Source organism: Sus scrofa, chromosome 12, assembly GCF_000003025.6.
Source record: "Sus scrofa isolate TJ Tabasco breed Duroc chromosome 12, Sscrofa11.1, whole genome shotgun sequence".
In the NCBI taxonomy this organism is placed as follows: domain Eukaryota; kingdom Metazoa; phylum Chordata; class Mammalia; order Artiodactyla; family Suidae; genus Sus; species Sus scrofa.
Genome location: NC_010454.4, coordinates 22,523,967 through 22,551,057, shown reverse-complemented (window position 1 = coordinate 22,551,057; position 27,091 = coordinate 22,523,967). Strand labels below are relative to the sequence as shown.

The 27,091-nt window shown below is 41.1% G+C and overlaps 1 protein-coding gene across 4 annotated transcripts in view; it reads right to left on the bottom strand.

Annotated features, from left to right (window-relative positions):
* Positions 1–27,091, bottom strand: part of IKZF3 (IKAROS family zinc finger 3) — a 95,935-nt gene that overhangs the window by 11,263 nt on the left and 57,581 nt on the right. For 2 of the 4 annotated variants that reach the window (XM_005653923.3, XM_021067034.1), the window contains exons 4-7: positions 18,522–18,782; positions 17,485–17,652; positions 14,840–14,956; positions 5,771–5,887 (exon numbers count right to left, since the gene is read on the bottom strand). In XM_005653923.3, coding sequence (XP_005653980.1) covers positions 5,771–5,887; positions 14,840–14,956; positions 17,485–17,652; positions 18,522–18,782 — 663 coding nt within the window. Of the gene's footprint in view, positions 1–5,770; positions 5,888–6,001; positions 9,644–14,839; positions 14,957–17,484; positions 17,653–18,521; positions 18,783–27,091 lie in introns of those variants that run through there. The other 2 variants (XM_013979701.2, XM_013979703.2) reach the window with 2 other exon arrangements.

Here is a 27,091-nt window from a genome sequence, read left to right as displayed (position 1 = left end):
AGCATATGGAGGGTACCCAGGCTAAGGGTCGAGTCGGAGCTACAGCTGCCACCCTCCGCCACAGCCACAGCAATGCCAGATCCAAGCCGCATCTGCGACGTACACCACAGCTCACAGCAACACCAGATCCTTAACCCCCTGAGCGAGGCCAGGGATTGAACCCGCAACCTCATGGTTCCTAGTCAGAGTCGTTTCCGCTGCACCATGACAGGAACTCCTAAATCAGTATCTTTAATACCGTGTAGTGCAAGGAAGTAAAGAGGAGCCAAGGGAATGGAGAGAGAAAAATACAGACCATGTCTCATAGATGCCACATAACATGGGACAAATATTAATCTCTTCTTTCCTCGGAAGTCCTTGTAATCTGAGGTGGTGGAGGCAATTTCAAATATCACAAAAAGCAGACTTTGAAACTCACCTTGAGTGCAGAGAGAGAGGAGAGAGAACACGGGGAGTTTGGGAATGCAGACCACGTGGAGGTATCAGAGCAGATGGGACGGAGGGCGGTCCAGACAGTGAGCACGGAAACAATGATTACACACAAGTGGGAGTGTTCATTATGGCTGAATGAAAAGATAAGTTGGCTGAAATGATACATGTAGGAAAGATAACTTAACAACAGATTGTGAAGGGTTCAGAATGCTTGGGTGGTTGGATTTTATCCTGATGGGGAACCATTGAGAGATTTTTTTTTTTTTTTGAAGACGGGGAAAATAGATTTGAATATTAGAAAAATAGCACAATTCTCATGTTACAGCCACCCTGACAGGGTAATGTGAAATATCCGGGTTTTCTTTCTTTAGTTCCTTCAGGTCACTTGACTACACCTGCTGATACCTTTGTCCACCTCCCCAGGCGTAGCATCACTGACTTTCACCCCAAGCACAGATCCTCCCCGAAAAAGGGCAGGTAAGTAGGGTAAGTGGAATATCTGATGGGGATGATGGCTCTGCTCTCAGTCTCACTGAGACTACAGTGGCTAACACCTCTTCCAGGAGGAGAAAAGCAAAGGGTAGGAAGCCACAGAACAACAAGCGGGAAGGAGGAGAGAGAACAGAGCGGGCTGTGGGGGTGGGGGTGAGGAAAACTGAGCTAGAGACCACGTTTTTGTGGCTGCAGCAGCCTCTGTCCTCCGTGAGACAGCATGAAGTGCTATTTGGTCGTCATCTCTCCTGATGGAGTCACCACAGGTCGTTCTTCCAGAAAACACACCCTTAAGAGAGAATGGCTGCCCTTCTTCAAGGATTTTTCTTCTACCAGCTTTCAAAGACTCGACTCCTCCCTTTCCGAAGGCCCTGTGTAGCAACACAGGATATGCACTGCTCTGGGTGACTTTCCGGGGAAGGAAGGCCTTGGACTGCAGCACTTGAAAGGCCCAGGTTCTGGCCCTGCTCTGTCACCTACTAGCTGCGTCTCTCCATCTTTCCCACCCCCCTTCCCTCCTTAGTAAAAGAACTAGGCTGGGTGGTTCCTGACATCCCTTCAAGCTCCAAAGTCCTATGCCTTTAGGGATTCTGGGCCTTGAGGAAGGAGTTGGAGAAGATACTTTTTGCTTTTAGAAACAGGTATAAAAACTGCTTCCTGTCACTCTGTTAACCAAAGCAGACACTTTCTCATTAGTTACTGCACAGGGAGAACCGACAGTGTTTGCTGAAGTGTCAAAACCTCACTAACATGTTTACCGGGGTGAGAGAGAGCTTTTTTCATGTTCTTTTTAACATGAAAACGTCCCTTAATAAAGTGATACATGAAATTAAAAAAAAATAGGGGGAGATGCTATGGTAACCACTTTGGTCGGAATAACACATCTGTTTTTGGATAAAGAATGAAAAATCAGAAAAAGAAATATGCAGAAATGTAGTCATTTTCCTCCTCCCTCCAGGAGAGAAATCTGGCCTCTATTTTGAGCCAAGTATTTGAAGATGGCCTAGTTAGAAGTATGGCGAAGCAAGTTTGTAACCAGAGAGTAAGATTTAGAGGAAGGACCCACCCCTAAAGGGTTAGGTGCTAAAGAAGTCTTCTTGGTCTTTGGTGATACAAAATTTTTCAGAGAATTAGGGAGAAAATGATTTCATTTTTCTCCTACTAAGCTTTTCTCCTACTTAATTTTACTCTTGCTCTTCCAGAGAGGCGGTGTTTGTGTTTCTAAATGCATTTATGCTTACTCCATCCATCCCTCTTCCTCAGTTCATAGCTAATGGATGAAAAATGCTATCTACTGGTGATTATTTCTAGCCTGCTAGGAAAGTAACAGGCTGACCTGATGGTATAATTTCACCTTTACCCTCACAGTTCAAGAGGTCAGGGAAGCCAAGGTTGGTCTGAGTGCTGTGCAACCGTCAGCCAGGATTAAAGGGAATGACTCATTCTTCCGTCACACCTTACGCATTGCCGTTTCCCTGGAAGCCGAATCTTTTCAGAAAATGGTGCCTTGGGAGTTCCCACTGTGGCTCAGTGGGTTAAGGATTTGGCATTGCCACAGCTATGGCTTAGGGTGCAGTTGTGGCTTGGACTTGATCCCTGGCCTGGGAACTTCCACATGCTGCAGGTGCAGCCAAAAAAAAGAAAGAAAAGGAAAGAAAGAAAGAGGGAGGAAAGAAAGAGAGAAACAGAGAGAGAGAGAGAAAGAGAGAGAGAAAGAAAGAAAGAGAAAGAAAGAAAGAAGGAAAGAAAAGGAAATGCCTTGGAGAGGAAATATAGGGAGAGAGATGAGAAGAGAAGGAGGGAGGATATTAGCCCCATATGATGTGTATCACTTCATCCCATATACCACACAGTGTCATAACATTCCTTTATTTTCCCCTTGATACTACTATTTTCTATCAAAAAGGTTGATTCAGTTAAATGTTTCAAGGGGTTTCTTTTTAGGGCTGCACCAGCGGCATTTGGAGGTTCCCAGGCTAGGGGTCTAATCGAGGCTGTAGCCGCTGGCCTACACCACAGCCACAGCAACACAGAATCTGAGCCGCGTCTGCGACCTACACCACAGCTCATGGCAACGCCAGATCCTTAACCCACTGAGCAAGGCCAGGGATCGAACCCACGAACTCATGGTTCCTAGTCAGATTTGTTTCCGCTGAGCCACGGCGGGAACTCCGCCAAGGGGTTTCTTTTATTTGAGAAAAATCTCTGAAAAAAGGTTAGGGTATAAGGTAATGCTAGATTAGAACAAGGCTCCAGAACAAGAAGATCATGGATAAGGCAGGAGCACTATAACCATTCACATGATAAATGAATGCATGAAAGAGCAAATGAGCAAGTAGTAGTGCACTAAGTAAAATGTATAAATCTTGAACTAAGGCAGCTATTTTATAGATTTTCAGGTCAATGACATCTTCCTAAAAAAACCCCCTAGAATATATGATATGGTACATAATATAAAAACACCATGTCTGTACAAGCCTGAGGAAAAAAGTTATCTGAAGTTATACACATGGACTTATAAACAAAAAGTGATGTTCATAATTGCTGCCTTTTATAATTCATCTCCAAGACTTATGGGATGATAGAGCTGGGAAGGACCTTCTTGGTCATTTCATCACCTGTTCAGTCTCTGCATTTCATAGGTGAATAAACAGAGGCCCAGAAAGTTTATGTGATTTGTCCAAACACACGGCTAAGAAACGACTGAGCTGGAATCAGAATCTGGATCTTTTGGTTTCTAATCCAGTGCTCTCCCTACTGCACTATACCACAATTAAAAAAAAAAAAAAAAAAAAAGTCCTTCAGCCATTCAGGGCCCTGAAGTCCTGAAGCTGCTACCTCAGCTCAAATCAAGAGCTAACTCCTCCTGGGTTTCCTAATTCTAGCTCAGACAGAACGTGGTAGTTCAGAAGATGAGAAAAATCAGTACCTTGTAGATCAGTATCTCTCCTGAGTCTGGAAACAGAGGACTGAAAATCCTCTGGTCACAGTGACAACAAACAAATGGAATGGATCCCGGATGAAATAAGCAAAATGGCAATGAACTTGCACAGGCGAAACATGAGTTTTTAAACTCATGAAAAAACCAAAGCAACTTTTCTTATATTAAGTAGGGTTTTAGCTCAATGACAGGTTTAGGGCAACCATGTGAACCAGGTACTTTCTCTCATATGGTTCTCTTAGACCAGCATGCCTTGATCATAACTAGATTGAAATTGAGTCACTTTTTTTTTTTCTTGCCCACATTTCCCCACATTCCTCTCCATCAGCTGCAACCATTTCTAGGGTCAAAACTTCCCCCAAATTAAATCACACTCATGGCGCAGAATAACAATCCAAGCTTCCTTTGGACTCCAGCCAGAACCTTGTCACAAAAGTAAAGCTTAAAGGATACATGAGCAATATTTGAAGATACTGTCTTGAAATCACAATTGGTCCTCTGCCCAAACCCCAATGGAAATCACTACATGTCCCTTGACCTTTCTCCCAGGGAGAGGGGAGATGGTCAGAAGGAGAGGATCTCTCTGAACTGAAATGCATCAACTTTAGTCTGAAACAGTTTATTTATTTATTTTTTTGGCCACTCCTGTGGCATGTGGAAGTTCTGGGCCAGGGATTGAACCTGGGCCACAGCAGTGACCCAAACTGCTACAGTGACAACACTGGATCCTTAACTTGTTGCACCACTGGGGAACTCCACGACACAATTTATTCTTCAAGTGACTAAAAGGATACAAAAACTTCCCAGCCAATCAAAGTAAAATAAACAAACATAAAAACCAAGCTAGGTAGTTCTGAAATATATGAGTTCTTTCAATATATCTCTATAATTCACATAAAATTAAAAAATTAATTAGACCAGAGTTTAAAAATTACCTAGACCAGAATAAAACTTAACCAGATGTAAACACCAAGCAGGCACTTGGTATCTGTTAAAGCCATTGAAAAGAATAAACACAAAAGGATTGAAGTAAGAAATCCACAGCAGCAGCAAGTAGCTTTGGAGAAACAGACTGACAGGTTTCTAAAATATTATTGGTATTGAGGGAGGTCTATTTTCGTGTGATAACTATTTTTGCTCAATATCACTGACTTTCAGTTCATAGCAAAACCAGTACATTTAATTCAGCTACCTACTTCACAAATACAAATCTATTTTAAATATCATAGGCATATTTATGTAAACATCTGGGAGAGTTCAACAAAATATTTCTGCCATTTGGCAGTCCTAACACCTTTAATGGACACAATTATTTCTCAGCCATCTCATTCTTGCTGCATTTTTGACAATGTGAAAACCGATGGCATAAAAATTAACTGCAATAACACAAATGATTAAATCAAACCTTGTTATTTAAATCTATATATTCCTAACCACTTTCTCTTAAAATCAATTCTCCATCAAATTCAAGAAAATATGGCAAAACATTTTAGAGCATGAAAAAGTTTGAGCATGATAAGGGAACCAACTTGTAAGATATACTCACAAAAGATTACAAAAATGCTATCTTGAACATCTTACTGGTGCAAATTGCATAAACTCTCTCATGCAACATATGTCATTTAGAATAAAGAGGAAGGAACAGAATTTTTAACACCGGTTTCATTTAGGAAATTGGATACCAAATACTCCCATCTTCAGTAGTTAAGATTCTTTAGTTAAAATATTTTATCCTCGTTGCTCTAGTTATCAAAATGAATCCCAAAGAATAAACGTGTACAGTGGAAAATTAAATACCTTATTTTAACAGAGATTAAACTAGGAAGGGCCTGTGTAGTAAGCATCCAATGTTATCTCATTCAAACTATCTGCTAACAACAGCAGGAAAAAGGGTTATATTCTTACCAATGAATTTCTGAGGCATTGAGCTTTTTCGTTTTGCCACATTGCTTGCTAATCTGTCCAGAACGAGAGCTCTTTCACTTCCCATCTCTGCTTTGATGTGTCTTGCCTCCGCACTTGCTGGTTTGGAAAGATGAAACGAGAAGAGGGAAAAGAACACATTGATAAATGCAGAGGAAAAGAATTAAACTGAAACGCAAAGTGTCAGAGGTCTGCTGTACACTCGGTTGTTACCTGTTAGGACTGCTCAGATTCTTGCCTGGGGTACCTGCTGTGGTCAGTGAAGCCAACACCAGGGCACATTCAAATCTTGCAGTCTTAAGCTGACATGGGAAAGCCCGACCCATCCCCAACCAGTACCTTCATTAGCAAGAGGAAGTATTAAATAAACAGCCTGGACGTGGTTGGTTGCAAAAAGATAGATAGATGGAGAGCCTCTAACCCCCGATCAGCCTTCTTTCTGATTCTGAGTAACTGCGTGTGACACCTGCAGACTGATATAATTCTTCTTAACAACTTTGAAAAAAAAAAAAAAAAGTATGGTGCCCCAGATTTACTGCTCTGTTTATGTTAATAGCACTTTTGAAAATAGATACACTTACCCAGACAGCAAGAAATCTACTCAGTGATTTGTGTATTGAAATTCTGAGTGGTTTTTTTTTTTCTTTTTTCTTTTTTTCTTTTTCCAGTATGCTCCTTTCGGTTCCTATCTTTTAAATTCTATTTTTCTGGGCTCTGCATTATCTGTTTCGTATGCTCTTCACATTTCAAAATTGTCTCAGTTAAAATTTCCCTAAGCAACACTTCTGTCTTGAAATTAAAGAGCAATTTGTATGATGCATCTTTGTTATATTTCTAATGAAAAATGTGAACAAAAACTGCCTAAGAAGATGGTCTAATTGTCAATCCACAAACAGACCTCTAAGTGGTATAGACCTTTGGTTCTCAGGCCTGCCTGAACATTAGAATCATCTAAAGAGCATATAAAAAAAAACACCTATGCCCAGGCCCCCCTTCAGATCAACTAAATCAGGATCTCTGGGGTAGGGGCCTAGGCAATAGTATTTTTAAAGCGCTCCAGATAATTTTAAGATTTGGGCCAGATTTGAGTACCACTGGAAGAATGCATAAATAGAGCCCACATCAAATCAACCATATATAGTAAATTGGAATAAATATAGTACCACTTAGCTTGGTACAGCAGACAGTACCAATAAGAAGTTGAGACATCAGCTGCTCTAAATATAAGGCTTTAAATGTTAATACATGATGCTAGCCCACATTAGGGGTAGGTCAACTTTTTCTGTAGAGGGCCCTGGTATTTTCGATTTTGCGGGACACATACAGTCTCTGTCCCATATTCTTTGGATTTCCCTTGACCTTTAAAACTGTAAAAGCCCCTGTTCAAGCAGGCTGCTGACTGCGACTGGCCTGAGGATCGTAGTTTCGCTCACCCTGCCCTGAGCAAACATGCTGCGATGCTACAAGCACTTCCCTTGGTTTTATCATAAGTATTTCAGGAGAGCCAACCTAAAGTGAAACATCCATGTGTTCCTAATGTCTCAGAGGAAGAGGAAACTGACATCAGTTTAAGGGACCAGAGTAAAAAGCAAGGGATGACTGCGGAATGGAATCCCTCCCCCCCAATATACACACAGATTTAGGAACTGACCATGCTCATTCTGTAGTTTAAGAGTTTGCTGTGTGTACAGAAATAAGCTCACACGTTCCAGTCTCTCAGGTACTCAGGACTGCAAGTGGACAGACCCAGAGAGAAGGAAACTGGCCACCTCTGCAGTAAATGAAAGCTAGACCTCAAGGGCAAGACTGTCAAGGATGGCCAGGGTGAGAGACCAAAGTCAAATCAGAAAAAGAGATTTCAAAGTATTAAATATTTTTCATTTTATTATTGGCATGTTTTTGGTTCTGTGTTTTTTGTTTTTTTTTTTTTCCCTTTTTAAAACTCCTTGCCAATCATTATACAATAAATTATAAAGCTCAGGGTTTTTAAAATTCAAATGAAATCTGGCTTCAAAAATGAATGAGAAGAGGAGGATGATAATGACCATACTTACTAGCCTGTGAGTTTCTTATAAGAAATAATTCTATGCTCTAAAGGAATAAAACCCAGCCTCTGGTTTAAGCTCTAACGATACCATTTGTGTAAAGGCAAACAATAACGGTCCGAATAAGGGGCCTGGGCTGCTTTGGGGCTAGTGGTTAAAGCCCTGCAACTCTGGCTGACTGATGGTTGTAAATAACAGGCACATTAGTGACAGGACACTGCTATTGAGTGAAGCGGGTCAAATTCTGTCCAGCTCAGGGATAGGTTTAAATGACCAAACAGGAAACTATTATACATATTATTTCCTTTCACACAAACCACCACCAGATGTGGCACTACCCAGAGCCCCAAGAGCAGAGAGATGAAAGACAAAAGCCTGGGATTTGACACAAGTTCCTGAGGCTGTTATTAGGAGGCTTTTTCTTCAATGCATCAGCGAGGCTGCTCAGTTTGTGCTTTGACTAGGAACCCCCATTCTGGTTCCGGCAACTGGGAGAGGATTAAATCCAGGTAAGTTCCTCTACTCCCCCCCACCCCACAGGCCACGTCTTTATTATCAAAAAGATTTACAGTGAACTAAGAATGAAAAACAGTACTTTGGGAAGTTTAAACATTGTCCCCATTTCACCACTACTCTTAGTTAGTCTTTTGGTCACTCCTCTAACGGCCCCATCATTACTCAGAGATCTGCCCCTCAGTTTCAGTACTGCCTGTGAGCATGCTACGCTGCCAGTCTGGCTCTCCTGTTTGGCCCTCAGCAGTCCCTGTCTACATTTTACCAAAGTCACTGTCAATTACTACAAGCATCTTTCTGAGGACACATAGGCAAAATACGCTCTATTTGGGAGGATGCTAAAGTGGAGATACACTGACCTAAATAAAGTCATTGGGGCACGTCACTAAGTGGCAACCTTTAGAGATAACATCATCTTTTATCCCTGGTTATTCACCAAGCTTGTCTTGACACTCATTTCTAGGTAATCTTATTCTGTTAATCAGTGGCTGGCATTTAAAGAGATAAAATTCTGGGTGTTTATGGATAGACAGAGCATTGGAGACAAGAGTGGAGCCTTTCCCATTTCCATAGCTCTGGTTAGACTGAAAGGAATCCTCTGAAACTACTCAGTTAGAGGGCTGCCATCTACCAACACCCTCCTGCTGGGTCATTCACTCCAAATATCAGCTCCAAGATCCCAATCCTCACTGTACAGGGGAATGCACTCTAGAGATTAAGTTAATCTTTACCCAGTTAACTGTGTTTTCTAATTGGTGAGCTAGGCACAGACTAAAATTTCAATTGGCTACTATGGTATTATGCCCATTTTTTGTCCCAAACTGCTAGTCTTTCACCTTACAGTTGGGGGACAGCTGCTGTACTGAATGGGCACCCTTTAAAACACAAAGAGGAGTTCCCATAGTGGCTCGGTGGTTAACGAATCCGACCAGGAACCATGAGGTTGTGGGTTCCATCCCTGGCCTTGCTCAGTGGGTTCAGGATCCGGTGTTGCCGTGAGCTGTGGTGTGGGTTGCAGACACGGCTCGGATCTGGAGTTGCTGTGGCTGTGGTGTAGGCTGGTGGCTACAGCTTCGATTCGACCCCTAGCCTGGGGACCTCCATATGCTGTGGGTGCAGCCCCAGAAAAGACAAAAAAGGACCAAAAAAAAAAAAAAAAACCCAAAAAAACCCACAAAGAAATGCTATGGAATCAAGACAGTCTTTTGATGCTATGGAATCAAGACAGTCTTTTGGGGATGACAAGGAGTTTAGGCATCACATGGATAAGGAAAAGAAAAAAAAAAAAAAAAAAAAAAAAAAAAAAAAGAGGACTCTGGGCATTGGGTCCTCTGCTTAACTCTAAGACCCAACTGTCTATTTATACAGTCTAGACGTGTTATCTTGCCACATCACGTCTCAGAATGTAAGTGCAGGGAAACCAGTTTGGCAAGATAGTAAGGGAACAAGATAATGGGTTTAAATGACGAAATAGGAAATCCGTTCCTGGGTGGTGTTTGGCAGTTTAATGTTGCAAGGAGTGGGTGTGGGGAATATGGGGTGGTGACAAGGAACAATTCGCACCTGAGTTCACGAGTAAGCATAGTAAGAGCAGGGCTATGATGAGGGGTCAGTTCTCCTTTACGTTACTGGCCTGCTAGTATAGAGTGGATACACCCATTTTCATTAGCAAAATGATTTTCATGACATGTTGAAAAGTAACCAACAAACCTCATACCAAGTCATAATTACAGAATGAGTTACCACCTCTAATCTCTACAAACGTGTTAAGAGGCTGTCTGGTTTTTTTGTTAACTGTTTGCATGATGCCATTTCTATTTCAAAGTGATAGCAGATTTAACTATATAAAATTTGCTGTGTTTTCAGTTTTGTTCAAAGTCCTTTACTGGATCTCGAAGTGTCAAGTGGAGCTCAAATAAGAGCCATCGCTTCCTGTCTCTTCTACGGTGTGGTCAGCCAGTAGCTGATGGAGAGTGGAACAAGGGGGTGTTATTGTGTAATAAGAATTGTCTAACAAGAGATTGTTATCAAAGATGTAGGCAGGTTCAAACAAAAAAGAGACATAAAATTGTTGCCTTTTTGAGCAAGCAGAATAAATACGACTTGTGAGTTAGTATTGATTTTTTAAAAGGGATAATCTGTTAGGAAAACAGACGTTTAAAATATTTTAAGCTTTTCCCTTGGACTGTTGTTTGGAAAAAATATAAGCTTATTCTGAAACTGTCATGCTTGTTTTATCTCAACTGCAACAATAAGCATGAAGATAAAAGGTTTCGACTCCTAGATTCATAAATAAATATAATTATTCAATTACTTTAAAAATCTTGTTATTGCTAGAACTCACTGTCATACAAAAATATGTCCCGCTCCAAGTATTCATAATTTGTGTGAAATGAGGCTAAATGAATCTCTATACCAGCTGTTAGTCCCTTTCTGGAATAAGGATCAAGCTAATGAGAAAATGAAATCCGTGGTCGTCTATATTCATTCTTCTTTTCACACAAACTCCATTAAGACAGCAGAGCTGGAGTATCTTGATGATGCCTGGTGTAGACGCTTGGACTGAAGTATCACTATCACATGTGTCTATCAGACCTTTCTATTATACTAATAGATCAAGGACCCAGTCTCTTGTTGGATGGTGAGTTCTCTAAGGGTAAGGGTTTAACCTTCACTCATCTTCACAAACAGCTCTGACACAGAGCCTGGCGCATGAGAGTCCAACAAATGCTATCTGACCAAAAGAAAATGATGAGCCAGGGCAGAGGTCCTGATGCCCAACACAGTATTCTTTTGCAGACTGGTCTCCAGTCCAAGGCTGTTTCATGTGTTCTGCTTCCATCAAGGTCTGCTTTCTGATGAGGGCAGGTCTGTCCCAACGCATGACTCTCACACTAGGCTACATTTCAATTTATAGTAAGTACCTGATGAACAAGTGCCACACCCACAATGGCGGCTCATCGATTTCAAAGCTGAGGATGAAAGGACAGGAGGTACCACTGGTAACACTATATTGGTCAGGCTCAGAATGGAACTTTACGTCTAGACTGGGACTCCAGTTTTAAGGAGGAAACAGAAGTGGAAACCATGAAGAGAACAGTGGCAGGAATTAGAGGATTGGCTTGTGTTAGATTAAACATTCTTTCTATTTTGGATTTCAGGAAAAATCATGAGAACTATTTATGATGTGCAGTATTGATTACATTTGATTAAGCTGTGACTTTATACATTTTGTAAACTGAAACCACCACAAAAACATATTGGTTTTAAAAAAAAATCAAGCTTGCTGACTTAGTTAACCTTTTATTTTATTTTATTTTTGCTGAGACTTCGTGTGTTGCCTGCATCCATCAAACCAGCCTATGAAATGCAAATTAACTCAACCTCTGTATTTCAGTATTTCCTGAATCACCTTATACCACTGAAGACAGCAAAAACATTTCTTTTGATACTTTTCTAATTTGAAATTCCTAAAAAGGGTCAGGAGGATGGGAAATAAGGTGGTACCCTTACTTCAAAATCAGTAATTTTGAACTCACTGTTCATAGAGGATATTTTACTGGTTTTTCCTTCTACTTCCAGGACCATCAAGACATATGTATGTGTGTTACTCCTTTTGCTAACTAGATAATATATAACCTTTGAAAAAATAGCTAACCAAGTCAAATTTTCCAAAAGGGGAAAAAAACCAAATGTCCATTAACTGATAAATGGATAAACAAAATGCAGAGAATCTATACCATGAAAGATTATTTGGACATAAAAAGGAATGACATAATACCACATGGATGAACCCTGAAAACATCATGCTGAGTGAAAGAAGCCAGACTTAAAAGGCTATACATTATATGATTCTATTCATGTGAAATGTTCAAAATAGGCAAATCCACAGAGGCAGAAAGTAGATTACTGGTTGTGGGGGGCTGGAGAGAAGGGGAATGGGAGTGACTGCTAATGGGTACAGAACTTCTTTTGGGGGGGACAAGTCATGAAATTAGTGGTGATGATTGCATAACTTTGTGAATTTATATAAAAAACTACTGAATTGTACACTTTATTTTATTTTTTCTTTTCAGGGCCCCATCCGCGGCATATGGAGGTTCCTCATGGATCCTAGTCAGATGCGTTAACCACTGAGCCACGACAGGAGCTCCCTGAATTGTACACTTTAAAAGGGTAAGTTTAATGGTATGTGAATTATAGTCCAATACATCCTTGAAAATGAAAAAATAGCTAATCATGAAAATAATGAAAGTTCTAGTGACTTTTAAGTAAGTCATTGAGTTTTTGATGAGTCTCAATATCCTCACCTCTAAAATGAAGAGACAGGATTAGATGCTCTCTTTGATTCTTCCAGCATTAAATATTAATGATTCTATTTGGAACAGAATAGATTTTCACGACTTGAGAATTTCTCACAGTAAGAGCTTTGTCTGTGGTCTGAAATATGGAACTGCAAGGAAAGATGCCCAGGGAGTGCCAGACTAACCTTAAGCATGTTGGTTAAGCAGGGGTCAAACTCACAACCTCAGGGTTACTAGGAGGATTCGTTAAGATATCAAAACCCAAGTTTTAGATGCCCTTTTTTTTTTTTTTAAGAGTAAACATTTCTCTTTAGAAATAAGGAGGAAATCCAACTCCTTGATAAAACTTAAAGATGCCATCAGGATAAAAAGCAGAAGCAGTGCAAACCAACGGAATTCAGTTGGCCAGCTCCTAACACCATGAAATAGGCTTTATCTAAAACAAAAGTTTCCTCTCACTCAAAATGGGTACAGTTACACTCCTCACGGTTTTCACTCCATTTTTCCTGAGTTCCACATTATTTCTGATCGTATTTTTATAATCTTTACATTTTAGAATGTCCAAACTATTCAACTGCAAGTACTGCTGTCAAACACCAAATCCCTCGAGGATTTATACTTACTCTAGCAACCAGTTCAAGTAACCAAATAAAAACATCAGATAATCTAAGCGGCAGAACCAGGCTGATGGTCAACTACATGGGTCAAAGGACAATTGCAGAGATGTGAGACAAAAATACTTCAGGCTGTTTCAACTCAAGAATGAAAGGAGGAGTTCCTGTTATAGCTCAGGGGAAACAAACCCGACTAGTATCTATGAGGAAGCGGGTTCAATCCCTGGCCCCACTCAGCGGGTTAAGGATCCAGTGTTGCCATGAGCTGTGGGGTAGGTCACAGACACAACTCAGACCCCATGTTCCTGTGGCTGTGGTGTAGGCTGGCAGCTGTAGCTCCGATTAGACTCCTAGCCTGGGAATGTCCATATGCTGCACCTGTGGCCCTAAAAAGCAAAAAAAAAAAGAATGAAAGGATATAAAACTACAATTTTGACATATGGAAAGACATCCATTCAACTAATTGCCACTAGGCAACTATTCAAAACGCTATTGAATAAAATATGAAATTCCCAAAGCCAAATATAAGCATCACAATAAATCCTATGAGTAGACAAGCATATGATTTGTGGGCCTTGTGCAAAGAAAATCTTTGTGGTTTTAATAGACTCTGCCCTAGCCACCCCACAAGCTGCTCCTACCCTTAACCTTTGCCATTTGGGTTAATGGCAATCACATTCTTCATCCGGTATCAATCTGTTAAAAAGTCCTATTGGTTCCATCTTTGCGCCCTGTGGAGTTAGAGCACTCTGCACCATCTCTACCATTACCAAGACACGGCTTTCTCTAGCTTGAATCACTGCAATGGCCTCCCGCCTGGATGCTCCAATTTCTAATCCTGCTCCAAATATAATCTATTCTCCATAGTGAGTAGAGCGATTATTTTTTCAAATGAGACGTCCGATCATGTCACCTGTCTGTTCCAAAATCCTCTGAAGATTTTCAATTTCACTCAAGAGTAAAAGCCAACGTTCTTACCATGGCCTTTAAGGCCTGATAAGATCTGGTTGCCTATTTCCTCTCTGGCCTCCTATCCCATTACTCACTCTGTTACAGCCACATAGGACCAGCTATATGTCTTCAAACTCAAGCCTCAGGGCCTTTGCACTTGCTATTTTCTAGTTATCTCAGGGTTCCCTCCTCATGCTTTTAAATCTGCTAAAATGTCAGCTCATTGATTTTTTTTTTCTTTTTTTTAAACACGGTTGCACTGTGGCATATGGAAGTTCCCGGGCTAAGGGTTGAATCGGAGCTGCAGTGGGCTAAGGGTTGAATCGGAGCTGCAGCTCCAGGCCTACACCACAGCCATGGCAATGCCGGATCCGTCAGCTCATTGATCTTTTCCCTGACTCACCTTCAACCTTCAGCATGTGCTTCATTTTTCTCAACAGCAATGACTATCTTCTACTGTTAAGTTACTTATTCACTTTGTTTCTAGTCTGTCTTTCCCTCTTAAAATGTAAATTCCACGAGGGTAGGATTTTTTTTTTTTCCTTCTAATTTACTACTGTATCCCACCACTAGAACAGCAGATGCTCACTAAAGGTGTGCAGAACAGGTGTTGCATGAACTCACCAGTCTCCCCCAGGTCAGTGCTCTGAAGAAATGTACGGCAGCGCTCCTTGTGCTCCTCAAGGGAACTTCTCTGCTTGTAACTCCTTCCGCAAAACTCACATTTATAGGGTTTCTCAACTATAAGGAGAGTACAAAGGGCACTTAGTGACCCTCAGGGGTTACAGAACAAATGATGAATTGGGGCCCCGTGAAAACCATCCACGAGGGATGAGACTGCTGAGAGAAGCCAGAATATTTGGATACTTGTGCACCTATGTTACTTTTATTTTTAAATTTATTTTTATTTTCAAATTTTTAAAATTTTTGTCTTTTTGCCTTTTCTCAGGCTGCTCCTGCGGCATATGGAGGTTCCCAGGCCAGGGGTCGAATGGGAGCTGCAGCCATCGGCCTACGCCAGAGCCACAGCAACGCGGGATCCGAGCCGCGTCTGCAACCTACACCACAGCTCACGGCAACGCCAGATCCTTAACCCACTGAGCAAGGCCAGGGATCGAACCCACAACCTCATGGTTCCTAGTTGGATTTGTTAACCAATGAGCCACGACGGTAACTCTGACCTATGTTACTTTTAAATTTAGTAAACCGAAGTCAGCTTATGGCCTATGACTGATTATCATGTTAAGGTGTTCTTGAAAGGGTAAGTTCCTTTCACAAATGAAAGGCTTTGGATTTAATGACTAGCATGGAGCATAGTGTTTTGGCTCCAGATCCAATCTTGTTTCTTCAGGAAAATAATAAAAAGAGGAACTTTTTTATGTTTCAAGGCATTTAGTGTGGTTTAAGACCGAAATAGGAAATAGGAAATGGATAAGCAATGAGGTCCTACTGCACAGCACAGGGAGCTATCTGCTCTCTTGGGATAGAACATGATGGAAGCTAATGTAAGAAAAGGAAAGTATATATGTGTGACTTGGGTCACTATGCTGTACAGTGGAAACTGGCACAACATTGCAAATCAACTATAATTTAAAAAAAAAAGAAGAAAAAAAGAATGCAATAGGAAGAGATCCCTTATTCTGTGACATCCATGTGGCTGTAAGTAGGGAAGCCTGCAGTTTTGGGGAGTTAGCCATTCAGCCTTTTTAGAGCACTGATATATTTGCCCAGTGGCTATAGCTAAGTCCGGGCTAAATTAATAGAAACTGAGCTAACTAACTGAGGACAGTTTTGAAAAACAGAAATAAGGAATCACAAAATGACTTCATCTTAATTTCTAAGATAAAGTAAAAGTTTCCTCAAGAATTCATCCATACATTCAGGCCAGCTTTATCCTCCTAACACCTCCAAAGGCATGACTGTTGAAATTATGTAGGAAACAACTTCAACTCTTTGTGCAGAGCTGGCCTTTCTGACTTGATAAAATGTACCCTATGAGTTTTTCATTTAAGGGACTAAAATGTTTTATTTTCTAATCTTGCTCAGTTTAAAAGAGCCTTTGCAAAACTTAAAGCACTAAAAGATCCCTATAGGATCCTATGCAGGTTTGCTAGGGCTAAAAATGCCATTTCTGCATAAATCGGGGTCCTCCAGAATCTGACTTAAAAATGACTACTACTTTTGGATCTTACTTGGAAAAAAGCAACAGAAAAGAACTATTCTAATTTTTTTGGACCAAACTCAGTCTTAATTCACTACTTTGAAGGATAAGCAGTAAAAGAAACCCTTGTTTTGCCACTTAGGATCTCTCAAGGTGGGTTTCACTGAGGCTGATTTGTTTAATACTTCGTCTCTGAATTGTGACCAGTTGTGGGTTTGGGGCTGGGTTTTAGTCAAAGCAGTATGTGGATTGACATAAAAACAAACCTTTTTTTTTTTTTCTCTTCAATTAAAATTTTGTCAGATAACATCAAGAACATGAGGTCCCAAATTTGAAAATAAACGCGATCTTATTTTTCTAGGAGGGAAATTCTAATGTTGAAAAAAATTTATCTTCCGTGGTTAAAATAAGGAGCAAAAACATCAAGACAGAGAACATAACATTTTATGAATTCTGATTGCTGCTCATCTTTTAGAGATTAAAAACCAATAGGCTAATCAAGAAGAAAGAGTTGGATTTAAGAAATGTAGCTCATATACATCTAAAACTCATACAATGTGAGTCAATTATATCCCGATGAAAAAATAAATTTAGACCAGCATGGCCCCAAAAAATCCCCAACATAGCCCAGACTAGCCAAAACTCACGCCCGACAATGATTTAGACCCAGTTTTCAGTTTTACATAATTTACTAGCTGTGCATCATTTGCTTTACCCAGACTTTTGAATGGAAAGTATGTGGGTACATTTTTAGGAAAACAATCTGTTAATAAAGTTGACCATAGGAATACTGATGGCTATAATTTTTTTTTTTTTTTTTTTGCAAAAGTTAAAAAGGCTTTTTTTATAGGGCAGGCTTTTCCTGTCTGACTGTGTTGTTCTCCAGGGGGGCAAAGATGGTAAGGAGACGATCATCCCCATTGAGCCAGACGGAGAGCAATTAATGCCTTAATGGAAGTGTAATTAGCCCTAGAGGTCTCTGCTGTTGTAACCCTTCAGAACAGGAATGACAGATTAAAAGCTCCATACTTAACTCTTTCTGGTTTCTGCAATGGGCACTGAGGAACACACAGCTACTAGATATGGGATGCTCGTTGCTTTCACTTACCAGAATGTGTCCTAAGATGACCTGTGAGCGCATCTCTCCTCTGGCATGCGTAGTTGCAGAGGTGACACTTAAAAGGTTTTTCCCCTGTGTGCAGTTTAATGTGGCGGAGGAGGTTACCTTTCTGAGTAAAAGATGCCCCGCACTGATTGCACTGGAACGGGCGTTCACCTTTAAAAAGGACAAAAAAGAGATTTCTGATTACCCCGCAAGTGGTGAAGCATAGGCACAGATTAGACGCCTATGGCCAAAGCTTGTTTTTCAGACAGTTTCTGCTTATATTGGGATCAGACGGGAACTGTGTTTCAAGGCAAGCCTAAGACTTACTTATGGAATCTTCCCTCTAGAAGAGGAAAAGCACTCATCTAACAAGGTTACTTCTTAGCATCTTGTCTTGGGTCAGAGCAAAAAACAAGAGTAGCTTTAGACGTGTTTTCTAGATTTAAGTTTTTACATTACTGAGAATTCCTTTTGAATAGTCTCAGTCTGCAAAAAAGAGTCACAGACTACAGAAATGCTTTTTAAAGTCTTCACATCTGATGTCAGATGGAATCTGTTGGGTCAGGGGGACTGCTGGATTTGTAGGCATGTCTATAGACTGCCTTTTTGTTGTCTGAAAACAAATTTTTTAAAACCGTCAATAAAAATTATACCCTTTCATCTGCCAAATTTGAACCCAATACAAAAAGGAGATCTGCTTCTTAAAACGTTGTGTAAAAATATATGAAAAATGCTTACAAAGCATATCACACAACTCAACAGCTATTCATTAACTGAAGAAAAATATCTGGCTGACCTAAAACACTGTACTCTATAGCCTTCATTTATTCATAGCTTTTGCAGTATTTTTGCTAAATGCATGGTGAAGCAGGAATAAGAAGCACTGAGTAAGTGGAAATGCAGAGAGGGAGAGCTGTATCAGAATTACAGCAAGAATCAATGAAAAGTAATGAAAAGGAAGTCCTAAATTCCATTTTTTTTTTCCTCTCACGTAGCTGCATTAGGACACATCAAAAGAATAGATGAAGGAGACTATTTACCAGTGTGGCTCCGCTTATGAACCATTAAGACATTGAAGCTAATGCAGGATAACCCACACACATCGCAGTTCATCTTGCCACTGGTTGGCCTGCTACCATCATACGAGACAACGTGTCTCTCCAACTTAATGTTTTCATATTCATTATATTCTCTTGAATAGCTGTAAGGAATTTCAGGCTCTTCTGCATTTCCCATGGGCTCTGGCTTTAGGACATTCTCGTCCCTTTCACTGTATTCATCTTTCACTTTCATTGAATCATCTGCAGGGAGGAAAATGCAAGAAATGAACAATGATTGTGTTTGGAGCGAACAAAGCAGCTCAAAGAGCAGAGACCCACAACTGACAATTAAAAACCAAATGGAGCTAACGATATAGTACATCTACGAAACAAGAAAACACCATTAGGATGATGGCTCCTTATGTGAATTCAGAACCACAGAACCACAGTCATGGAACACACACACACACACACACACACACACACACACACACACACAGAGGACAGCATTTTAGGCCATCCAGAAAATTAGAGATAGTAGATTTTAGCTATGACTGCTCAAAGCAACTATGAAAAAAAACCTTTTTTTTTTTTTTTTTTTGGTCTTTTTGTCCTTTTAGGGCTGTACCTGTGGCATATGGAGGTTCCCAGGCTAGGGGTCGAATCGAACCTGCAGCTGCCAGCCTACACCACAGCCACAGCAACGTGGGATCTGAGCCACGTCTGCAACCTATACCACAGCTCATGACAACACCAGATCCCTAACCCAATAAGCGAGGCCAGGGATCGAACCTGCAACCTCATGGTTCCTAGTTGGATTTGTGTCCTCTGCGCCACAATGGGAACTCCAAAAAAAAAAAAAAAAAAAAGCCATTTTGAAGCAATTTTCCAGTACCAGGGGAGAAAAAAGGTTCTCAGATCTAGTACCTTTTTTGGTGGCTGCAGTTAAAAGGCAAGGGGATGTGCTCTTTGGTTTCAAGAAGAAAATACTGGTTTAATTCTTCCTTACATCCAATTTAAGCCACTAAGACTGAGAATTGAATCGTTAACACGTTTTTTATGATTTTAAGCCATGCTCTGCCTCTTCCCCTTCCATGTATATGAACTGCTGACATGAGTCTTATCTCTCTATCTCTCTTGGAACTGATAAAGAGACTACATTGAATGTAGAGGAAGCTGGCAGTACTAGTGAAATACTGTTGAGAAAGATAAAAGGAGAACTAATTCTTTAACATAAGCTTCTAAGGAGTCACTTTCATTGACACAGGTAAATGGACCTCCACCTAAGCAAGGGGAAGGGCACCGGTACCCAAGTGAGGGAGGGCTAAACTCAAGATCCTAGAATTGCAGAACTGGATAGGAGAGGAAGGCTTGACCCAAGTGAACTTGGCTGGCCAAGTACCATCTTTAGAGTTGCAAGGTTTTTGTTTTTTGTTTTTTCCCTGCACTTGCAGCATATGAAAGTTCCCAGGCCAGGGCTGGAATCCAAGCTGCAGCTGTGACTTATGCCAAAGTTGCAGCAATGCTGGATCCTTAGTCTGTTGCACCACTGGGGGAACGCTGAGTGTTGCAACACTCTCAAACTGAAGAACATAAGAAATGAAGAAGGCCAAAAAAAAAAAAAAAAAAAAAAAAGAGTTCCCATCGTGGTGCAGCGGAAACAAATCTGACTAGGAACCATGAAGTTTTGGGTTTGATCCCTGGCCTCACTCAGCGGGTTAAGGATCTGGCGTTGCTATGAGCTGTGGTGTAGGTCACAGATGCTGCTCAGGTCTGACATTGCTGTGGCTGTGGCGCAGGCCGGCAGCTGTAGCTCCGATTTGACCCCTAGCCTGGGAACCTACATATGCTACGGGTGTGGCCCTAAAAAGCAAAAGAAAAAAAAAATGAAGAAGGCAAATTTACGTACTGACCCTAAGAAAACCTAAATATTTGCCTGATGCAGTAATAATAAATATTTATAAGTGATTTTTCATATATAAAACACGCTGCATAAATGCTTACTTTTAAAAAAGTTCTTTCATAGAAATTGGAAATTATAACGCTCCATGAGGAATCACAAGTCAATGGAATCTCAGGGCTGGAAGGGAATTTAGAGATCATCTAATCCCACCCTTGTTTTTCAGATATGGAAATCCAGGGACAGAGATGCTTTTGGTGAGCTATCCAAGGTTAGACAGCCAGTTAATAGCAGACATGTAATTAGAACACTCAACTTGGATCTGCCCTCACACTCTGACACATAAAGTCTAATTTGCTCCTTAACATCGCATTCCACACACCCCTACCAATGGTGTAGATGTTACAAACCAAAACACTCGGAAGAAAAGCTATTTTAGAAAACTACATCCCTTCCAAACACCACCCCGTAAGTGCAGCTCCTGCTGCCACATAGGAGGAAGTTATAACTGCAGCTGTGCCTGGCTTGCTACCTTCAACTCGAGTTTCAATTTTCACTTCTATCAAGGTTACCTTTCATCTATATTAACTGTGTTTGCTTAATAGAGCAAGACAGGGCCTAACCACCGACAGAGGAGCCATTGCTGCAACACTGTTCCACTGCTTCTCACCACGGTTCATGGTTCACAACCTTTCACTCTTTGTTTAGAAGAGACATGGGCTGCGGGAAACATCCAACACCTTCCAAATTTGCCATCCTATGCATCTGGGTTATATAGGAATTGATATCCAACTTCTACATGGTAAGAGGTTCATTTTCTTCTTCGCTGGACCCATCCTACCTGCTTTCGGAGGTACTTTGGGTTTTGACTTTTTAAATTTTTTAAAAGAGAAGGATGCACCTGAGGCTTGTACCCGCCTCCCTTCCTCCATCACTCCAGCTGTGGGTGATATCCCACTAAAGCTTGAGTGCTCTTCAGTTTGCATGTAGGCGTTTAAAAGAACCTCAACGGAAAACTACAGCTACTGAAAACCAAAAACAGCATATAAGAAAGGGCTAGCTGAAAAGGATCCTTTTCATTTTGGTTATAAAACGTTAATATGAACAGATGCAGTCCATTCCATGGTCAGTGACAATGAAAAACCAGTAAGGTCAACGTTTTGGGTCTTTCTGAAAACACAAGACCTAAGAGGGGTTGCTCCTCTCAGGATTTTGGCTCTAAATGGGCTTGACCTAGAACTCAATGCTACACTGACCTGGCTCAAAATAAATTCTTGAATTTTGTCTTTAGGATTTAACTGTAAAGCGAGGAAGTCAGTATTCAGTATTTGACACCCAGCGCCCTAAGGGAATGCAGAAGAGTCATGCATTAAGGAAGTCCCTTGGATTTACTGGACCAAAAGACCTCCTGGTACAGTTACTGGTTTGCCCTTGGAGTTTTACCGGTTTTAGATAAAAGACCCGGATGGCCTCTCTGAATGGTCACTGGGGATCAACAATTCTTTATGGCTTACCATGTGGAGATAAACAGAGTTGAATGTGAGCATACATTAGTATCTAAGATACGAAAGGGATTCCTGAGAGATTAGCTTAGCACCCAGGCTCCAACTGGCTTAGCACCCAGCCTCTGACTATAGTCCACCAAAACTACCAGAAAAGAACTCTCGTCTGCTCTGAGAAAGAGATTCATTCCACTCCTTGGGAGGAAGACTTATTGGAGTAGAGGAAATGGGGGAGGGGGGATTCTACGTAGAATCCCTTGAAAGTATTAATAAACATATCTAAAGTCAAACTTGTCATCTTTGAACCCAAACTTGCTTCTCATTTTTGACACCTTGATAGGTACATGGCATCTTCCTTCTTCCAGTTTCCAAGTCTTGAAACTGGAATCCTTTTCCTTCCAATCTCTGTATCGCATCAGCCTCTAGGACTCTACAGATTCTATGGCCTCAGGCTCTCTAGATGCCAATTCCTCTTTTCTATTCCCTTTGCAATTTAGTTCAGCTTCTCACACCATCATACGGAAACTCATCCTCTCTCGACATTCCTTTCTAGATAGATTGAATACAAAAGTCATCTATACTTTTTTTTCCTTTTTTTTTGTCTTTTTAGGGCCGCACCCGTGGCATATGGAGGTTCCCAGGCTAGAGGTCCCATCAGAGCCGAAGCTGCAGGCCTACGCCACAGTCACGGCAACTCGGGATTCAAGCCACATCTGTGACCTACACCATAGCTCACAGCAATGCTGGATCCTTAACCCACTGAGCAAGGCCAGGGATTGAACCCATGTCCTCACGGATGCTAGTTGGGATCGCCAACCGCTAAGCCATGAGGGCAACTCCAAAAGTAATCTATACTTTTGTCTTACTGTCTCTACATTCTCCAAACAAAATTCCTTGTAATCAGGCTTCTGCCTCCATAATTCACTCAATCTGCTGCCCTGAAGATCACCAATAATCTCCCGAGTCCTATGCCCAATGGTCTTGTGTGTGTCACTCTCCCCAACTTCTCTGAAGCCCCTGACGCTCTTGACCAGCACTCCTTGTTCTTCCGTATTCCTACTGTATTCTTCTTTCCTCACCTTTCTGATTGCTTCTTTCTAGCTCCTTTTCCTCCCTCTGCCTCCTAAATACTGTCCTTAACCCTCGTTTTGCTTCCCTCAACATCCCCTCCCCATGGTGATTTCATCCACTCTCCAGGCTTCAACTAGCATGTTATATGATTGCTCCTGAAATATCTATCTCTGGGTGTAATCTCTCGCGCCTTCTTCAATCCTCTGTTCCTAAAGGCCTCCTGGGTACCTTCACAGTTGCTCAGGCTAGAATCTTTACAGTCCTCTTTCCTTCTTCTTGTTGGTGCCTCATATTTAATCACCAATGGGTTCTATTTTATTGTGGTGCTTGCATCCATGGCATGCGGAAGTTCCCCAGTCAGGGATCAAACCTGTGCCACAAGCGGTGACCCAAGCAGCTGCAGCGACAACACCAGATCTTTAACCTGCTGTGCCACAAGGGAACTCCCCATTGGTTCTGTTTTGTACCCTCGATCCACTCTGAGTCTCCTCCTCATTATTTTGCACAGCCATTATCCTAAATCTCAGGCCCTGATTGCTCTCCTCACACTCCACTGTAGTAGCCTCTACATTGTTCTCCCTGCCTTCTTTCTCTCCTTTCCAGCCCATCTAGACTCTGCCACCAGACGGTAAACTCTAACTCTGGTCATATCATGACACTGTCCAAATTCGCCAATATTTTCTGCTGCCAACAAAATAAAATCCAAACTCAGAAACAAAGAATTTGAAAGACGTTTCAGTATCTGGCCCCAAGTGTCTTTGTCATGTTGATTCTGAATATTCAGATATCTTTAACCTAACTAAACAACTTTTTTTCTGATTCTTTTCCATTATAGTTTATTACAAGATATTGACTGTAGTCCTCTGTGCTATACAGTAAACCTCTGTGTTCATTTTTTATTTAATAAACAACTTCTGAGTATTCCTCCTTTTATTCTTTCTACTGCCTAAAAGGTCTCTCCCCCAACATTGTCACAGGTCCAAATCCTATACATCATTTAAAGCCAAACTAATAATGCCCTTTCCCCCACTATGCCTTCCTTGATTCCCCAGCTGCAAAATAACCTGTCCCTTCTTTCTCTGAGTTACTTGCAAACGCACCTCACCTCCCGTATGGATACGGAAGCTGTCTGAGGTCAGAAGCTCTACAAGTTTGTTTTTGTTTTTAACTCAGTATCCCCTATGTCACTGCTTGTCCTCTATCTGTAAGACCAGAAGTGGCAGGGTTTCAAAATAGAAATTTGGGGGGTTCCGCTGTAGATCTACTCATCTGGGTGTGGAGACTGGAAACATACATTAGAAAACATGCTCTCCAACAAAGCAAATCAACTATTCTTTAATAAAAACAAACAAATAAAAATTTTAAAATGCTCTCTAGGTAAGTTTTATGCACAATGGAGTCTGAGAACGGCTGCTCTAGAATTCAACACGGTGCTCTGCGTAAAGTATATGCACGATAAATACTTAGTACATCAATACGCCACTATGTTAACCTCCCAGCTGGTCTGCAGTGTATGTGAACTCAATAGACTATATCCTACTGCCAGATTAACCATCCTGTAGCACTAAAACCTTTGTTCGGAAGCTTTCAATGATTTCATTTTGTTTATAGAATAAAATCTAAATTCCTTAGTGAGACATTCAAGGGCCTGCCCAGTACCTGCCCCAAGCTAACTTGATCATCTAATTTCTCCCGAGACTCTTTGAATCCTCCTACCTCTTTTTTTTTTTCCCCCCCGGTCCGCACCCACGGCATATGAAAGTTCCCAGGCTAGGGGTGCAATCTGAGCTACAGCTGCCAGCCTATACCACGGACACAGCAACGCCAGATTCAAGCTGTGTCTGCGACCTATGCCACAGCTCACAACAACGTCGGATCCTTAACCCACTGAGGGAGGCCAGGGATGGAACTCACATCCTCATGGATGCTAGTTGGGTTCATTTCTGCTGAGGCACAGTGGGAACTCCGAATCCTTCTTCTCTTCAGAGTAGAACCTTGCAAAGTGAGGTCATTGGATCAGCAGTTTCAGCATCCCCAGGGAGCTCGTTAGGCATGCAGACTCTCAGGCCTCACCCCAGAGCTCCGGATCGGATTTTGCATTTTAACAAATCGCCAAGGATTCTTTTTCTTTTTTCCTTTTTTGCTCCCTCAAAGATTCGTAGACACATTAAAGTTTTAGAAGCACAGTTGCAGTCTTACTAAGTGCAGTTTTCCAAGCCTCTTCTCCAGTGTTCCTTCACCTAAAATGCCCTGTCCCACATCAAGATTCTATTCAAATTTCCAGAAACTGTTTAAATGTCATTTCTTCTGTGAAGTCTTCCTGATACCCTAAACTAGAAAAAAAATTCTCCTGTTTCTGTGCTCATAAAACGCTACATGTAAAACCAGTAATATTGTCCCGGAGATTTACACTATACATTCAGAGATGTTTATTTTCATTTGTCCTTGATTTTCAGTTGTCTGTGACTGGCAACACCTGAACAGTTAATAAAAGCATAAAATCTTAAAGATTTGGCATCAAATACTTGAATATACTTAAGGAGCGGCCCACAGTATCCTGAAATCTTTTGTAAAGTGAACAGACTTTTTGTAATGTGAATCACCTCCCATTTTAGTTTTGTAAATTCAGTATCTTATCATATGTATCAGGTTTCTGAGACACATGACTTAAATTGCCACTTAACAGGCTATCAAGAATTTTCATAGGCACTAGCAATATTTTATCTCTTCAGCCAGGTGGTGGGTCCATGGATGCTTGTTTTGTTATTATGCTTGATACATGTAATTATATTTGCCTTTTTGCATGTATATTTCATAATAAAAAATGTTAAAGTCTTCCTGAGTAAATTTTTTATAATTGAGCTTTCAGAAAAAGGAACATATCAAATCACAAATTGCTGATAAAGGTAATTGCTAAACATTCCCAGAGGTGGGGGAAAGATGTCTAAATTGAATCTAACCCATAGAAAATTAGATTAAGTGAAGTTCTTTTGAAAGGAGCTACTCTGGGGTACAATTGCTCCTATTTTTGTCTATGTTCTGGAGGCCTCTTAGGAAGATGACACACACTAACACACACACACCCCCCAGAGAGAATTTTGTAGGCTGAAGAGAACAAAGGCTTGGCTCACGGGGGCTGATGCACATGGTTTCATTTCCTGGGGTGATGGTTATCACATGAAAGGCTTGCACTCCAGAGTAGACATTTTTGGTTTCACCTGAGACACTGCAAAAACAATGGGTCTTGGAAAGGATCCAACATCTAAATCCTTCAGGGGCAATAGCAGTCTCTGCCAACTGTGCCTCAGTTTGTTTTTACAGGCACATAAAATGCTCAGTTGGAGAGAAGAGCCTGTCAAAGATGGCAAACAGAACAGGCAACTTGGGTGTCTTGGGTAGCATGCTTTTCGTATGAATGTCTCAGTGTAGAAAGCAGGGTTTTGAATTTCCACTCTGAACTATGAGATCCCAGCATCCAACTCAAAGGAGGACAAAGGTGGGAGTCATAGCCTCAAGTGTGCCAGAAATAGGGTGAGAAGGGACAAACGAGATAGCGGCTGTTAGACAGGGAAGACACAAAAGGGTGATGTTGTTTAAGTGTTTTACAAAGATTGGGGGTCATAACCATGAAATCCTCAGCACATGCAAAAGTCAACTGGATAACAAAGAAGCTTAATCATCTTAATGTGGCATTTTAATGATGCCACTGATTTGCTATGCCAATTCAGAGATAATGAGGCCCTAATGCTACAGATGTTCAGCCAGGCTAAAAGAAAGGGGGGTGGGTGGGCTTTTCTAGTATGCCATTTTCTAACTATCCAATTAAACAAATTGTGAAAGCATCTAAATAGTTTACCAGGTTTTGACAGCTGTTAATAGGATTTAGAAGCTGAAGCACTAAAGAGCAAAACGGGAGATATATGTATTGTAGGTATTTAGTCTACAGAGTTTGTTGCTATCACCCAACATAACACAAATAGATTAACTAGAACAGTTTTCCTTATAAATTAATGTCTGTACTTCTTTCCCACAACGGCTTCTTTGTATTACGAACGAGAACCCTGAAATTATGGGTCATTTTCATTTCTAATTTACAT